Source organism: Dromiciops gliroides, chromosome 4 (assembly GCF_019393635.1).
Source record: "Dromiciops gliroides isolate mDroGli1 chromosome 4, mDroGli1.pri, whole genome shotgun sequence".
Taxonomy (NCBI): Eukaryota; Metazoa; Chordata; class Mammalia; order Microbiotheria; family Microbiotheriidae; genus Dromiciops; species Dromiciops gliroides.
In genome coordinates, this window is record NC_057864.1 from 107495863 (window position 1) to 107514008 (window position 18146).

An 18146-nucleotide genomic window follows, 5' to 3' on the forward strand; every position below is an offset into this window, starting at 1 on the left:
GGAGCCACTTAACAACTGGGTTGGATCAGGGAAGGCCTTGAAAAGGGGATGGATCTTGAGCTGAGCCTGGGAGGGAGGGAGAAATCTTAAGGGGGGCCTGTTTCCTCATCTGTAAAGTGGGATAGGGCCAGGTGGTCTCCAAGGTCTCTCCCAGATTTAAATCCCATGATGCACTTGATGGGGAATGATCTCTGTCTGTTCCAGTCTCATACAACACTGGATTTCTATGTACTTTCCATGATATGTTTCAGTCTCATTATTTGTGCATAGGTTGTGCCCCCTTTTGTAAGGGCCACCAGGGTTGCCCCCATGTCTTATTTATCTGTCTATCCCCAGTACAATGCTCTGTACATAAGTAGCCACTGAATAAATGTTCATGAAATTGACTTGCATTTATGGACACATCTGTTGTACAGAAATTTAAATTTAATATAGTTTGTTATAACCATAGCAGCAAGGAATGTTAGTGTGCCACCTGAGAAATGGAAATAAAATGGTCTCATTACAGAAAGGTAGAGCGGTATGGGGGAAATTCCGTTTAATTCAACAATCATTTATTAGGTGTCTAGTCATGTTCAAAGAGCACTGTACTTGGCTCTGGGGAGAAAAAGACAAAACAAAACAATCCCTGCCCCCAAAGAGCTTATGCTCTACAGGGAGGGATGAGGGGGGATGAACGAATAGAAGAAAATATAGAATAAATGCAGAGAGTCCCTTTGGGAGGGAGAACACAGGCTGAATATGACGGGAGCTTTGTTTGCAACTGAACAGGCATTCCTAAGAGCACAATGGACTGGAGAGTCTGATGGTTTCATCTTACTGGGAGTCAGAGGACCTGGGTTCTGATCCTGACGCTTATTAGCCACACAATCTTGAACAAGTTATTTTATAACTCACGGTCTCAGGTTCTAGTCTGAAAGGAAGAGGGATGTCGGAGGTGATATAAATGTCCCCTTTTGGCTTTCAGAGTTCTTTACCAACTGGTCCTTTACTCTATGTACTCAATGATCTGGCAACACTGGTCTTTGTGATGTTCCTCAAAGAGGACAAGTCATCACTGACTGTCCCCAATGTGTGCAGCCCCCTCCTTCCTCATCTCAGCCTTCCTTGGCTTTTTTCAAGACTCAGCTCAAACCCCATCTTCTGTGGGAAACCTTTCCCAGTCCCTGGTCCGACTTTTAGTGTATTATCTCTGAGACTGCTTCCCATTTGATGTGCATAAATATTGCATATATGTGGTTGTTTACATGTTCTCTCCCCTAATAGAAAGTGAGTTTCTTGAGGGCAGGGACTGTTTTTGCCTTTCTTTGTATCGCCAGATCTTAGCACAGTGTCTGGAGTATAGTGAGCACTTAATAAATGCTTGTTGACTGACTGAAGTTCTTTCTAGCTCTACCATTCTTTGATTCCAGCCTAATCCTATGTCTATCTGTATATGCTGATGATATCCAAAACCCAGTGTACAGTGCCTCTTAATCTAACTTTTAGAAAGATACTTAGAGGGGGTCAGCTAGGTGGCGCAGTGGATAAAGCACTGGCCCTGGATTCAGGAGGACCTGAGTTCAAATCCGGCCTCAGACACTTGACACTTACTAGCTGTGTGACCCTGGGCAAGTCACTTAACCCTCAGTGCCCCACAAAAATAACCCAAACAAACAAAAGAAAGATACTTAGAGAGCAGGAGTGTGCTGGAGCCAGCTCTAACCAGCTTGTGAAAGTCTCTTGTTAAATTTTCAGTGTCACCATTTACAGCTCAGAAATAGGCAATCCCTACAAAGTAGCATTCGATTTAGAGTAGCTGGGTGGCATATAGTGAATACGGTACTGGGCCTGGAAAAAGGAAGACTCATCCTCATGAGTTCACATCCGGCCTCAGACATTTACCAGCTGTGAAGGACAAACAACAGTTAGCTGTGTGACCCTGGGCAAGTCACTTAACTCTGTTTGCTTCAGCTTCTCATCTGTAAAATGAGCTGGAGAAGGAAATGGCAAACTACTCCAGTATCTTTGCCAAGAAGAGTCAGACATGACTTAACAAAAAAAAGAGACTAATTTATTTTTTCTGTTGATTGTTTAGGCTTAAGAAAGTGTTAATAATGCAGACTAAACTTTAAAGTGTGTGCATACTTTTTTTCCTTTTTTCAGAGAGTCTCGTTATTAAACATTTTGATATATTAAACAAAGAGCACACCTCTGTGTTGTTCTATAAACACTGTTTGAGCTAAGCAGGAGTGGCGTAAGAGGCTCAGGAAATGAAGTCATACCAGACTAGAGGTCTGATGACTGGAGGTTAATAATAATAATTAATAATATTAACAACTGGCATTTATATAGTGCATTAAGGTTTGCAAAGTTCTTTCCATCCATTATCTCATTTGAGCCTCACAATGCTAGTGAGCCTCCCATGTAAGTTTCTCACCCCATCCCCCATATAGTTCTGTTTTTTTCCTTGCTCCATGCGCCTGAGTAGACACAGCCCTACTGGAGTGGAAAAGTCAATGGCCTGGGTTCTGTTCCTTGCTTTGCCACTAACTAGCTGGAGGACCTTAGGTTCACTCTCTGGGCCTCAGTTTCCTCGTCTGTAAAATTCATCTTTTGGTTGTGCATTTGATTCTTTCTTGGTTTGCCACCATAACTCCCTTCCTTGGACCATCTTTTGACCATGCTGTAACCTTTCTCCCACTGTATGAGGCCTCTGTTTCGGGCACAGATCCCTTCCAGCTATGTTTCTGACTGTCTCTAGACCTTGCCACCATGACCCAGCTGCCTTCTTAGTTTGGAACATCCCACGGCTGTACCAGCCCCCTTCTCCTCCTTCTGAGTCTTCCCTGTTGGAGATGGGCCCAGGCCAGCCATGCTTCATTCATATCCCTCTCGGCTCTGCTTCTGACTCTCTGGATCATGACCCCATGCCTCTGGATGGGTGCCTTACCCCCTCTCTCCCTTCCTCCCCTCCCCTTTTTAGCTTCTTTTTATATGTTGTTATATCCCATTAAAATGCCAGTCTTTTTTCTGGTATCTCTATCCCCAAGGCTTAGTATAGAACCCGGCACACAGTAAGTGCTTAATCAGTGCCTGTTGCATGTCTGAATTATATTGATTTCCAAGGCCCCTTCAAGATCCAAGATATTAGGTGTTCTCAGTTCTCAGTCCTAAGAATGTCTTTTGCAGTCATTTAGATTGCTGGCCTTCAGCACCGACAGAGAAAAAGAGATCTGACTGCTTTCCGAGGATTAGGGAAGGCGACTCCAGTCCTCTGCCCACTATCAGAGATGAGGTTTTTGGCACGCATCTCCACCCCCCCCCCAAGTTTGGGCTTTGTGTTCCATCGTCTCTTTCGAAAGGGAAAGATTTTAAAATAGGCTGGAAGCTGTTCTCTCTGGAAAGCACCAAGCCAGGCAGCTGATGAATAGGGCGAGTTTGCGTTTCTCTTCTCTCTTGCAAAAATATTTATTAAATAAAAAAAAGCTCTGATGAGAATATTAATAGCAAAAGTGGATGGCTTTGCTGTGGGCCAGACTGTCTGTTCCCAGGGATTTGGGGAATGTGGTGGTGGGGGTGGTGGGGAGATTTGGGGGGAAAAAAAAGGAAAACAGAGCCAAGGGATAATCACTGAGTGAAGAGCCTATACCTGGTGGGACCTTCCCCTTCCTCTCTCCCAGGAATCAGCGTCTCCCTACAGAGGGAAAGGTTGCGATACCCCAGCCCAGCCCCAAGAGCAGACCAGGTTCCGACATCCTTAACCAGAAACTCATGTGGAGCCAAGAATCCTATTGAAAGTGACGCATTGTAAAACAAAGTGTAGCCCAGAGTCCCTTATCCTCACCTTCCTAATCCGAAAACTCTGTAATTCCCTCCAAAAGACCCTCTGGCTCAGCCCCTCTCCCTCATCTTCCCCTCTCCCCCCTCCAACTCTGCCCACCAGCTTCCCCACCCCCACCCCCCTGGGGCTCAACCGAGGCCTCCCTGGCCCAAGCTGCTGGGAGGTCTCATGTTACCGAAGCTTCATTCCTCTTGTAAAAATACACCCCAGCACGCTCTGCCCGTGCCCTGGGAAGCGTTATCGCCTGGACTAAACAAATGTGCAGAACCAAAATAATGGACTGAGATGTCAAAATAAATGAACAGAAGACATCTGGAAGAGCTGCTGCCTCCATCTCGTCTCCTCCGGTCTGTTCCCCTTCCTCCTCCCCCCCTCCCCCTCCCAATTCTCTGGGTGCCTTGCCAACCTCCCAATCCATGAGATCTGGCCAAAGGTACCAGACCTCCAATACTGGCCCAACAAACGTGCACTGAAAGCCATTCTCCTTTCAGACCTAAGACCCAGGCCACAGAGTTTACTCAAGCCCAATAAACCTGAAGCCCCACAGTTACCAAGAGCACCAAAGTCAGTCTTCTGGTGTCAGGTCAGGGCCCTTTGCTGCTGCTGCTGCTGCTGCTGCTGCTGCTCGGGCAGGAAATGTATAGGAAGAATTCACCTCATCACCACTTTTGATGATTCTGGGAGGCTGACACTCTTGGAAGCAACAGAGCCTGATGGAAGGAATGTTGGCTCTGGAGTTAAAGGATCCGGGATCACATCCCATCTCTAATTTCTGTTATCTTTCTGACCTTGGACAAGAGACCTAACCTCATGTGGAAAGTAAGGGGGTTAACCTACATCCCTTTGGGGTTTCTTCTAGGTCTAGCTCTATGATCCTTAAGTAGACAAGGTCCTCCACGGGGCATTTTGTCTCTTCCCTTGCTGATCAGGAGAGCTTCTTCTATAATCTGGAACTGAGGGGAGAGGGAAAAGAAGAGGAGGAAGAGGGGGGGAGGGGAGGAGGAGGAGGAGGGGAAGAGGAGGAAAGGAGGGGAGAGGGAGAGGAGGAGGAGGAGGAGGAGGAGGAAGGGAAGAGGAGTTGGAGTCTCTCCTCAAGATCTCTAGGGACGATCCTCACTCAGCCTTCTTCAGGATTCCACATTTTCTCCAATATGCCATTGATTTCTAACAGTTTCAGGCCATCATTTCATCCTTTCCCTACTTGGACAGCACATAGTTAAAACGCCAGCCTCCTGGAAGGCAGGGTGATGGCAGGTTTGAAAGAGGTGGCGGGCGGTAAGAAAGCCTAATGGACCAAAATCACAATGGAGCCAGATTGGGGCTGCCTAGAAGAGGGTCTTCCGAATCAGCCTTTCATTGTGTGAGTAATTTCCAAGCAGCGAGAAGCCATCCCCTGATTCAGCTCCTCAAAACCTTCTAAAAAATGTTCCCACTTCCCTCAGAAATCTCCGTCCAGCCCCTGCTTTGGGCAATCACTTTGGAGGCTGATGCCAGCTTCAGTCGATCAGAAACCAGCACCCAAGCTAATTAATTAGGCTGCCTTAAGAGTGCTAGGGTTAGGTCCGGATGAAACCAGATTTTGATATGAAATGACCCGTAAAGAAAAGGGACACTGGTGTCTCTGGAGCAATCGAATAGGGCACTAGCTCACAGAGAACAGCTCATGGAGATCTAAGACGCAAAGGTTTACAGAATTTTCCTTGGGAAAACTGTGAGGTGTCCCTGTGAGATTGGCAGAATGCGCATCATTATCCCCCTTTCACAGATGGGGAAACTGAGGCTTAGGAGATGGAGTGATTTGCCCATAGTTCTACAGATTGTAAGCAGAATATGAAAATGAATAATGGAAAAGCTGGGATATGAGGCCAGATCTCTTGGCTCCAAGTCGCATTAAAGTGCACTCCTAAAACAGTTGTCACTTTAAGAATCCAAAGCCATTCAGTGAACCCCATAACTGAATTTCTCTGTCTCACCTAATCCCACTTTCCCCATCTCCCCTTCTCTCCCTCTCACCCCCATCTCACTTCAGTTCTGTATTTGTTGCCCCAGCATTGTAGGTCTATTTCCTTTGACCAGATCTACTGTGGATTGGAAACTAACAAGGCACCTGTGCCAATTCAGGTTGGGATATTCTTATTATGATAGGGAAGTATGAGAAAAGATTTGGTCCCCAAAGGAGAGGGGAAAATATAAAGCTCTGATGTTGTTTGAGACTCCTTAAGGTATTGGTCTATGATCCTATTTTTTATTTTATTTTCTGTTTTTTATTTCCATTCCTGCTCCCTACCACACTCAAGATTCTTCTCGGCCAATCACCTCCCACCAATAGAGGCAAGAATGACAGAAAATAATTTTGGTAAGGGGTCCAATATTCTGGGTTAATTTTCTCCTCTTACCCAAAAACCTTTCAATGACCAGCTGAAACCTTACCCCTTCCATGAAACTATCCCTAACTACTCACTGATTTTCCTCACATCTAAATTTCTATATTATAAGCTGGAGAGCTAGAAGGGACTTGTAGAAGTCATCTAATCTAAGTTTTATGTAAAGCATGAATCTTCTCAACAACAGTCTTGGCAAGTGGTCATCCAGTCATTTCTTGCATACTTCTAGAGATGAGAAAATTATTACCTAGATGGCTTCTAAGAACCCTGTCATCTCTAGTCCTATGATTCAATATGTATGCTTTTCCTCCCCTAGGTTTTATAAGGGAAAGTTCTGGAAAGAAAAGCATTACCAGAGTTATATAGTGAATTATGGGGCAGGTGAGGGTGGTTAGGAGGGCAAAAAAACCCAAACAATCTGGAAATTCTGGGTCTTAGTCTGGTTACTAAATCTTTCTGTTGTGGTGGCATAAGAATATAGCTAGAAAGGCCCAAATATGGCATGGTGGGGTGTGGGAGTGGGAGGGGAAGGAGATGAAGAGGCACCAACTGTCTGATAATAATAGAACCTTCATTTGTTCTATTTCCTGACCTATTTTACCCGGCAAGACCAAGAGTGGCAATATCCCCTTGGATGTGCTCTTCGGACGGGCCTTCCATGTCCAAGTCTGATCAGGATTCAGCAGCCCTCTCCCCTCTCCCAGAGGCTGGGTGCTTAGCTGGACTCTGTGGGTCCAGCACCGGGTTGAAGCTGCCTTCATGCACATTGAGAATGATTGGCACTGTTTAGTCTGAGGGCACATTCCTGGATTTCTAAAATAAATAGCAGATTAGGAGTGGCTGGGCCTCACACTGTCATCTAGCCAAGCTGGAGGCCTTTGAGTGGTCCTTAGGGAGGGAGCAGTGGGCCGGCAGGGGAGAAGCTGATTGTTCCGGTGTGGGCTACTCTGCATGTCTCCCCATTCATGTCATTGTTTAGGGATGGGGAGATGGGAAGCTCATTCTGAGGTGCCAGTGGAGTTCTAAATCAGAGATGTTTTCTCTGTCCTTTCAGGGGAAAGGAGAAAGACTCTTTGGGGTTTCTCTGGGAAGGTGTAACAATGAGAAAAGGAGATCAGTGGAGAGAATCCCTCCTAGTCACTTCCCCATAGACACTTCAACTCCTCTGCAGCCTGTCAGGGGCCACACTGACAGTCTCTCTGCCTGTCCCATGATCCCATCCCACTGGCAAGAAGAAAGAGGCCCCTCGGCTGAGGCTCCATTTTCCCCATTTCACCCTTCGCTGAATCATTTTATGCCTCTATTCCCATTGCTAATTCAAACTAATTAAAGTATAAAATAGAATAATTGTTTCCATCCCCACACTCTTTCCCCACCAGCCCTGGTGGTGAGTTATATCCCTTCTTGGGGAGTGGTTGGCCCTGACAAGTTGGGTGGAAATGGGATATTAGGTTTCCTTTAAGCCTGCTGCTTGGCTTTCACTTGGCCAATGGCCTGATTTTCGTTGGACATGTTGTCTGCCTTCCACTAGGCTGCCCTGGAGACCTGGGCAGCGCTGAATTTTGCAAACATCTGTTGATTCATTGCTCCTGGTTCTAGGGAGAATGACCTATGTAGGTAGTAGACTGGCATCCTGTCAATGAAGCACCTGGCCAATTAGATGGATGGAGAATTAGTTCCCAATTCTTTTCTCTCTCCCCTACCCCCCAACATATTTGTTTTAGGTCCATTAGTGGTACATTAACATTGACTTGTTGGGCAATGGCGCTAACTACTTGACACCTCTTACCAAGCCCCATTTCTTAATTACTTTTAATTGACTCAAAAGAAAAACAGAGGGAAAAAAAGAAGTTTATGCCAGATTACTGCAGATCTATGGGAAAAAGAATGAATCCCTGAAGCAGCATCCATGTTCTGTTCTCTCTGGACCTTCTCTATGTGGTGACAGGCCCAAGGATCTTTCTTTTTTTGTCGGGGGTGGGGTGGGGTGGGGTGGGGTGAAGCAATTGGGGTTAAGTGACTTGCCCAGGGTCACAAGCTAGTAAGTATTAAATGTCTGAGGTCAGATTTGAACTCAGGTCCTCCTGAATCCAAGGCCCGTGCTCTATCCACTGTGCCACCTAGCTGCCCCCCAAGGATCTTTCAAGACAGTTGGTTTTTGCATTGGCGCCAGGTTCTAAGAGCAGGATAAAGGAGATCTGCATCTTCTTTGCTAAAACACTGACCTACATAAAATACCATTTCCAACACATCTTGTCATATCAGAGCTTTCCCAGAATCTTAGGGTCTTCCAGAGGTCATTTCATCCAGCCCCTAGCCTCTAATCTTATCTCCAGCTGATGAGGGCTTTAAAAGTCCCCCAAAGAAGGAGAGTCTACAGACCTCCTTGGGCACCAGAAACTCATCATTCAGGAAGTTCTTTCATTCGTCTAACCACACTCCTTGCTGTCTTAGTCTTATGTCCATTTCTTCTAGTTCAGCTCTTTGTGAGGATTTAACCTAGATACTGTATGTTGTTTTTGTTGTTGTGTCGTTCAAGTCACGTGGGACCTTTTGTAACCCCATGTTCCATACTGTCTGTGGGGTTTTCTTGGCAAAGATACTGGAGTGGTTTGCCATTTCCCTTTCCAGTGCATCAAGGCAAGCAAGCATTAAGTGATGTGCCTAAGGTCACACAGCCAATAAGTGTCAGAAGCTAGATTTGAACTTAGATCTTTCTGACTCCAGGCTCTGTATGTACCCTATCAACTGAACTACCTAGCTGCCTCCAGGTACTATACACACACACACACACACACACACACACACACACACGTATTATATATGTGTGTATGTATGATATGTATATATATATCATAGTAATTTAGAATTGGAAGGAATTTTGAGATTATCTAATGTAATCCATTGAATTCAATCCAACAAATACTGTAAAGCAGCTATTGGGTGTAAGGACAGGGCTAGATATTAAAGAAGATACATTTAATACAATCTGAATGCTGCCCTCATAGATCTTACAGGTGTGTGTGTGTGTGTGTGTGTGTGTGTGTGTGTGTGTGTGCGCGCGCACGTGTGCATGCCTGATTGGTGTATACCATCTACATAAATAACTATAATATATAATAAGTGTATGAGAGAGATGTAACTTGTATGTTATATGTGGTCCAAGGTACAGGGGAAGGCCATTACTGACTACAGAGATCAGAAAGAGTCCTCTGGAGGAGGTGGCACTGGGGCTTTGAAGGATGGGTAGAAATTTAATAGGCAAGGGCAAAGAGGAAGGGATAATACTGCAGGCATGGGGAAGGGCGTGAATGAGGTAACAAAATGAAGGAGGGGTTTTGTGGGCAGAGAGTATATCTGTTTTGCTAGGGCATAAAGTCCATACAGAGGAATATTTTGAGTGAAAACTAGAAAGTGGAAATTTTGAGTGCCTGATTGTGAAGGACTTTTTATACTGGTCTACTGAGGCTGAACTTAACTCAGGAGCTTGGAAGGAGACATTGAAACTTTTTGAGAAGAGCGAAGTGATCAGATTTAAGTGGAAGAGACGTAAGTTTGTCCTTTATGTGAAGGATGCTTTTATAGGCAAGGAAACTGAATCCCAGAAAACTTAAATAGGTTGTCCAAGGTCACAGTTAGTTAATAGAGCCCAGGTCTCCTGTCTCCTTTGGGTCTTCAATGCTCTTTCTCCATCATGTCGCACCTTCTCTTTTATCTAATAATCTCTTGTATACCCCAAAAAGGTATTTCCAGGGAAACTGTCAGACAAGGCTGCCTTGTATTTGTCAATGTTTCCCCTGAGAGGACTCGGCTTTCTGGGGATGTTCTCGGTACTCACAACATCTCAGCCTCAAACAGATGGGCCTTGAGCTGTTCTTGGCTCCCATCCCTGATTGTGACCCCTCATTAAATCAGCTGGGCACCTGTTTCCACAAGATTTACAGCTCTTCAGGTGCCAGGGTTAGGTGCTCCACTGCAAATCCCCCTTGAAACTTCCTCTCCCTGGATCACAGCTTCTCCTGGCACAGGGCATCCCTCCCCAACCCACATGTTTCTACTGACAGCTCTGTGGCATTAGACCGAGATTCCTGCCATGAATGGTCAAGGTCTCCTACTGAAACTGTTATTGCATTCTCACTGTTCAAAGCCCAGGATAAGGAAGAGCTGGAGAGCTGAGGGAAGATACACAGTTGAGGATGAAAGGGTGTTTGCAAGTTGAGACGCCAATCTGGGACAAGATTCATACTTCTGGAGACAAGGCCACTTATTCCTCCAAAGTCTTGATGCTCATTGAGTCTTTCATCTCATCTGTCACCGTGCCCTGCCCAATTCGTCTCTCCTCACTAGTCTATGGCTTTGCAAACTGTTTTCAAAAATCATTCATCCACAAATAAATCAAATCAGAAAAAAGATATTTAGAGGTGATACCATTCATGGTACCTTCTGATCCATCCAATTCAGTGATTGTTTATTAAGTGCCTGCTAGGTGCAAGGCCCTGGGCCAGGACCCAGGACAAAAAGTAAAACCAAAAACCAGTTCTTGTCCTCCAGAAGCTGACATTCTTCATTTCCCAAGGCTCCGTCACTTACCGAGTGACCCCTGTCTACACAGTGTAATGAAGAATGACGGGTTTCAAGTCAGAAAGAGTTCTGGGTTCAAATTCTGGCTGTAACATTTACTAGTTGGGAGACCTTGAGCATGACAAATGACTTGTCCTCTTTTTTTTTTGTTTGTTTTGTTTTGTTTTTTCTTTTTTAGGCAATGGGGGTTAAGTGACTTGCCCACGGTCACACAGCTAGTAAGTGTCAAGTGTCTGAGGCCGGATTTGAATTCAGGTACTCCTGAATCCAGGGCCGGTGCTTTAACCACTGCGCCATCTAGCTGCCCCATGACTTGTCCTCTTAAGCCTCAGTCTGCTAGTCTGTAAAATGTGGACAATACTTCTTTCAATGCCTCCCCTCACATGCCTGTTGTGAATAAAGTGTTTTATAAAACTTTTAAATGTTAGATGTATGTGAATTATTATTATCATTATTATTTTCTTGTTTCCCCATGTCTCAGGGTTAAGAAAAGCTGAATCACTCCACAGATTACCTTCCCTGACCTCAGCCAGGCTCATTCTCATGAAAATCAAATAGAAATAAGAGACAGAGGAGATAGAATTATTTTGGGGCCTGCTAGCTGCCACACTGAAGTTGTGAACCCATGGGCCAATGATTATTTCTATGGCTATTTTAGTCACATGAGGAAAATCTTATTTTTTCCCTTCTGTTTCACTTTTTTTTTTTTGCTGATTTTTTTTGCGGGGGAGGGTTGGGGATTGAGGAGATGGGGGGATGGGATACTATTTCCTGTTATTCTCTGTGCTTTGGAGTATCTGTAGTTTCTCCATCAGGGTACTCAGCCTCTATCCAGGAGAGCTCAATTCTAGGGCATAGCTGTGTATGAACAATTCTGCTCTTCTTGGATCTCTCTTTAGTTCAGAACTGCTTCGAGATAACCAGGAGGACCCCACAAATCTCACAGGTAAGCCACAAACTGCATTCTCTCCTGGTCAGGCCTCATGTCACCATCTGTGCTGGAAAGTTACACTACCTCATTCTTATCCCATCATCTTCCCTTACGACAAGCTGAATCCTCATGTAGGTCCAGTGGGATGGGTTTCCTACCTTCCCACAAGCATTTCAAAGGATTAGAATAGCTTCCAGTTACTTACAAGATGCTTTAGTATGAAAACATCCCTGTGAGGTGGGTCATAGCAGTATTACTATGATTCAGATGTTACAGAATAGGAAAGTCAAGCCCAGTCAGGATCAATTCCCAGAGTCACGCAGTTGAGATATATTAGGGTCAGAATCTGAACCTAGATCTCACTTCGTTTCGGGTCCAGAGTTCTTTCTATCATGTCAAAAAGAATTTAGAGCAGAATACTGATAATACTAGCTCATATTTCAATAGCACTTTAATATTTACAATGCACTTTACATATATTATCTCATTTGGTCCTTACCACAACTTTGTAAAGTAAGGACTATTATTATCCCCCTTTTACAGATGAGGAAATTGAGGCCTAGCATGTCACATAACTAGCAAGTGTCTGAGGAGGGATTTGAACTCAGGTTTTCCTGAGGTTATATCTGCTATGCTACATTGCCTTGGAAAAACACCTAAATGATCTAACAATATAGACCTAAATGAAGAAAATAAGGATTTTTATACATGAGGAATATGAAGACCAGAGAGGACAAGTTATATGCCTAAAGTATGCAGCTAATAACCATCAAGGGATGGCTAGGTGGTGCCAAAGTGAATAGAAGACAGGACCTGAGTTCAAATCTGGCCTCAGACACTTACTAGCTGTATAATTTTGAGTAAGTCACTTAACCCTGTTTACTTCAGTTTCCTCATCTGTAAAATGAGCCAGGATATGGAGGGAAAATAAATGCAGCCCAAATACAGCTAACCCTAGGTAGGATAATGAATAAATAAGTTTATGATCTTGCATCCAACCTTTCTGCTATCACCTCTACCTTCTTCTGCCTTCTCCTGCACACTGCTGCATGTCACCAAGCCTCCCAATCATCTAATGCCCTTCTACTGATACTGGTAGCATCTCACCTTAAGGCAGGGTCTCATTCTTCAAAGTCATCCTTCTCTGGCCCCCAACAATACTTTCATTCTTTTGGCTTCCTGATTTCAATTGGTTAACAGTAACAGAAAATTATACTAACGTGCAGCTGGTTGATAGTTTAATGTAGGACTCCCTCCTTGGAATATCTGTATTTTAAGAAGAGTCCAGGGGGCAGCTAGGTGGTGCAGTGAATAAAACACCAGCCCTGGATTCAGGAGGACCTGAGTTCAAATCTGGCCTCAGACACTTGACACTTACTAGCTTTGTGACCCTAGGCAAGTCACTTAACCTTCATTGCCTCACCAAAAAAAAAAAAAAAAAAAAAGAGTCCAGCTCAAAGACCTTGGCCTTGTTCTGTGACTCTGCCCCTCTAGAACTCTCCATAGACCACTATCACTTCTCCCCTAGCCTTTCCTTATCCTTCCATCTAACAGGTAGCTCTCCCTCCTCAAATTTTCCTGGAGTGCTTTGTCCACATTTCTCCTTTGCCTTGTATCATATTCATCTTTGAACATGTTACATTCCCCGTATTAGACTGTAAGCTCCTTGAAGGTGGGGCTTGTTTTGTCTTTTTTTTTAACCTTTGCATATCCAAAACCTAGCACAGCATCTTGTATATTTTTGTAGTTTAGTCATTTCAGCTATGTCTGACTCTTTGTGGCCCCTTTTGGAGCTTTCTTGGCAAAGATACTAGAACGGTTTGTCATTTCCTTCTCCAGTCCATTTTTACAGATGAAGAAACCGAGGTAAGCAAAGTTAAGTGACTTGCCCAGAGTCACATAGGTAGTAAGGGTCCAAGGCCGGATTTGAATTCAGGAAGATGAGTCTTCCTAACCCATCTTGCATACAGTAGGTGCTTAATATGTTTGCTAAATGGTTTAGAGGAAAGGGCACTGGATTTGGAATCAGAAGACCTGGCTTTAAATTTCAGCTTGGTTACTTATTACCTGTGTGACCTTGGGCAAATCACTTTCTTTCTTTTTGGCTTCAGTGTCCTAATCTGTAATATGAAGTAATTGAACTTGATGCTCTCTAAGGTTTCTTCCATGTCTAAATTTATGATATTGTGAAGTGAATGAATGTATATATAATTTTAAAAAACTATTCTCCAGGGTATTTGTATTTTAAAAGTAACCAGAATGAAGTAAACCAGAAGGAATTCATCATCAGTGCTGGGTATAGAAGTCACTGTAATGGGCAGCTAGGTGGTGCAGTGGATAGAGCACTGGCCTTGGATTCAGGAGTACCTGAGTTCAAATTTGGCCTCAGACAGTTAACACTTACTAGCTGGGTGACCCTGGGCAAGTCATTTAACCCCAATTGCCTCACTTAAAAAAAAAGAAGTCATGGTAACACAGTATCATCAACATTATATGTTGATCAACTATGATAGACTAGATTCTTCTCACCAATGCAACGGTACAAGAAAGTTCCAAAGGACTCATGATGGAAAAGGCTCTCCAAATCCAGAAAAAAAAAAAAAAGGAACTGTGGAATATGGATGCTGATTGGACCATACTATTTCTTTTGTTTTTCTTTTTTAAGGTTTTTCCTTTTTGCTCTGATTCTTCTCGTATAACATGACTAATGCAAAAATATGTTTAATGTTATTATATATATATATATATATATATATAACCTATATCAGATTACCTGCTGTCTAGGGGAAGGGAGAGGGAGGGGAGGGAAGGAGAAAAATTTGAAATTGGAAACATATCTAAACAAATGTTGAAAACTAAAATAAATAAATAAATTAAAAAAAATAGAAGTCACTGTAACGGGTCCATAGGTGAGGTATTTTGGGATTAGGCTAACTCTCCAAGTGGCCTTCAAATCATGCCATCAATAGGATCCATGTACATGAAAAATCAACTCCAACTCTAAATTCCGAATCTGTAACGTTTGGCAAGCTTGGGTACACCGGGCCATTATCCACCTGGGATTGGTTCTACTCCAGAGAAAGGGCCACACAAAAATGATAAAAGGAACTGGAGGAGCCAAGTGGATCTTCATGCTGTTTGCATGTGTTCCGCAGATGGTGTGTGCCGTCTGTTCTGAGGTAATGTTTAAGTTAAAATTCCATCTCCGTTCTCTGGATACACCACATCCCCATCTAGTTCTCCCTTGCTCCTTCTCACCCATCAATTTACAATTGACTTGAGTCCTCTGTATCTGGACTGGAGGATACCTGGGCTCAGGAAAAGGCAGGAGAGATGGAGGGATACCAGAAACCTTGGCAGAGCCAGGTTGGAAGTGCCAACTAAGAGTCAGTCAATGGCCCTTGTCTGGCATCTTCTGCTACCTTGTCAGGGACCCCAGATTTAGAGATATGGAATCACCACCAAGTCCCCTTTAAGGCGAGCAACAGGGTGTAGGTGAAGGCACACTGGCTGAATGCCAGGAGAAGCTGTTCTAATGCCTGGCTCCTCATTTAAGCAGCTGTGGGACCCGCCACAAGTTACCTTACTTCTTCAGGGTTCACTTTCCTCTTCTCTAAAATAGGGGGATTGGGCTAGATGACACTGAAGGTCTCCACTAGCATTAAAATCCTAACTCCCTTCTAAAACCATGGGGCCTTACTTAGAACAGCCATGTTTGCCTCTTCTCCTTTTATACACTCACACAGTAACTAGTGGCCAGCTAAGTGGCACAGTGGAGCATCAGCACTAGAGTCAGGAATCCTCATTTTCCTGAGTTCAAATCTGGCCTGAGACACTTACTAGCTGTGCAACCCTAGGTAAATCACTTCACCCTGATTGCCTCAGTTTCCTCATCTGTAAAATGAGCTGGAGAAGGAAATGGCAAAACACTCCAGTATTTTTGCAAGAAAACTCCAAATGGGGTCCCAGAGAGTTGGACATGACTGAAAAACCAACAAAACTACCTAGCACTGTGCTGCATGAATGGCTGTTGCCTAGTAATGTTGGTTGAATGAATGAAAGACCAAATCTTGTCCCTTCTTTCATTTTCTTAAGTTAATTTTATTTAAATTTAGAAAATTTCCCTCTTTCTACCATCAGTTACATATGATCTTAGAGAAAAGCATGGCCAGCCTTTCCCCCCTTCCCCTCCTCCAAAGTTTTTCCTCTATTTGGCTAGGAACAATCACAAGTTTTTTCATGAATTTGGAGTCTCCCTGGTTATGGAAGATGAGAATTAGCTTATTCCAGTCCTTACCATCTAACTGGAGTATGAATAGTTCATCAGGTCATGGGGGAAACTGAGGCACAGACTGGTGGCTATAGCGTATGATACAGTAGAAAGAACTGACTTTGTCATCAGAGGACTTGGATTCCAATCCCACTTTTAGTACCTGTGTCACCTCAGATGAATCACTGAGTTTCTCTGAGGGGCCTCATTTTCCTCATCTATAAGATGAGGAGATTGGATTGGGTGGGCTCCAAAATGACTTCTAGATTTAGTTTTAGATCTAGTTTCAGGAAGCTAGATGGTGCTAGATTTGGAATCAGGAAGACTCGAGTTCAAACCCAGCTTCAGACCCTCACTAGCTGTGTGACCCTGGGCAAGTCACTAACCTCTGTCTGCCTCAATAATAGCACCTACCTCCTGGGGTTGTTGTTGAAGACAAAATAAGATAATACTGTAAAGCAATTTGCAGACCTCAAGGCACTGTTGAAATGCTAGGTCTTATTAGATCTATGATCCTACGTACAAATCTAATGTCACAAGATTTCCTTAAAGCCTCACAGCAGACTGCATAAGCGCAGGCTCCCCCTTCTCCCAGGCATGACCTCACCCTCTCACAGCTGGCTGAGTTTCATCTGGTCTATGTGAGTGTGAGCTAAGATGTAGATTTCTTCTCTCCCTCCTGATTCCTCGCTTGGGTTGGCCCCTTACGAGATTGGTCCAAGCACCAAGGCCTGGATTATTTACACCTTGTTGGCTCCCTAGAGCGGCAGACTCTGCTGGCCCACAGGTCATAAATCTACCTCCTAATCACACCAAGATGCTCTGTGCAGCATGGCCTGTTCTTGTGGGGCAGTTTATCATATTCAGAGACACGGAGCTGTGGCAGGGGCAGCAGGCATCCCGGAAGGAGCTGGCCCCCAAATGTCTCTCTCTAATTCCCCTTGAAACACTGAGAGTGAACAGGAGACAAGAGTCAGGCAGTAGAGTGTACAAAGCCCCAGTCTTGTAGGCAGAAGACTTGGTTTTCAGTTCTGATAACTAGAGAGCAGCTACGTGACTATGTGTCGGCTATTTCTCCCATCCGAACCTTTACTTTATCATCCATAAAATGGGGATCCTGGTAGAGGAATCCTGCCATATTGGATATGGAGCCAGCTTTGGAGTCTGGAAGACCTGGGTCCAAGCCCTTTCTCTCAAACATGCCAGGCCAGCTAACCTCTCAGTGCCCCAGGTAACTCTCCAATAGTAGAAGTAACAGATGAATTGTTGATATTCATGAGTGGAGGGGATTTCCACGCAGGGAATACCTCATGCTGATGACATCATAGGTTTCTCCCCAAATACTCCCCACCTCACAGGGTTGCTATAAGGAAAGTATTTTAGAAACCTTAAAATACTATAAAAATATGAGTTATCATTATGATTAAAGAAAAGCAGGTGACCTGGGCTCAGATTTCCATGTAGTGAAGCCCAATGATCTCAATGAGTAAACAACAATTTCTTCACAGAGGTACTCTAGTCATCATTTCTAGGTAGCCTTGGGATGTCAGTACTCACCTGTCTCTCTGACATGACATACAGGTAACGCTGGTCAATAGAGAAGGCCATGTCCCGGAGGATGGGGCTCCCATCTTTGAGAATGGAGACCATTTCATACTGAACGCCTCCATGGGGAGGACCATCTGCCCGAATCTGAAAGAGAATCAGAGGTGTCCTCAGCATCTCCATAAAACCTCCCCTAGCAATTTGTTTGTGCTTCTCATGAGATTCATTTTGTTTGACTCCTACTTATGTATAGAATTCCTACTAGACTCTAGACTCTATTAGCTCAGGGACCAAGTCTGTTTCATCTTTGTATCTCCCAGCACTTAGCATAATGTCTTAGCATGTATTAGACCTTAACAAATCTCTGTTGATACGAATTGGGTTGAATTGAATTTACTCTTAACCCTCTTTAGTAGGGAAAACATTCATTGCTCTCTCCAGTCCTGTACTACCGCACCCCATTCTACCCAAAAGAAGATGAGGAAATAACCACGTACTCCTTAGTACAGAGGATGAACACTGGGTCTGGACTCAAAGGACTGGGGTTCAAATATTGGTTCTGCTACTTATAAATTTCAAGAGCTCATGTGGGTTACTTCTCCCTGGGCCTCG

General features: G+C 44.1%; 1 protein-coding gene across 1 annotated transcript in view; it reads right to left on the reverse strand.

The window, feature by feature from the left end:
* The window catches only part of PLXNA2 (plexin A2), a 324127-nt gene that overhangs the window by 161306 nt on the left and 144675 nt on the right, over positions 1–18146 (reverse strand). Inside the window, exon 4 of the mRNA XM_044001416.1 lies at positions 17547–17681. Within this exon, the coding sequence (XP_043857351.1) occupies positions 17547–17681 (135 nt within the window). The remainder of the gene's footprint in view (positions 1–17546; positions 17682–18146) is intronic.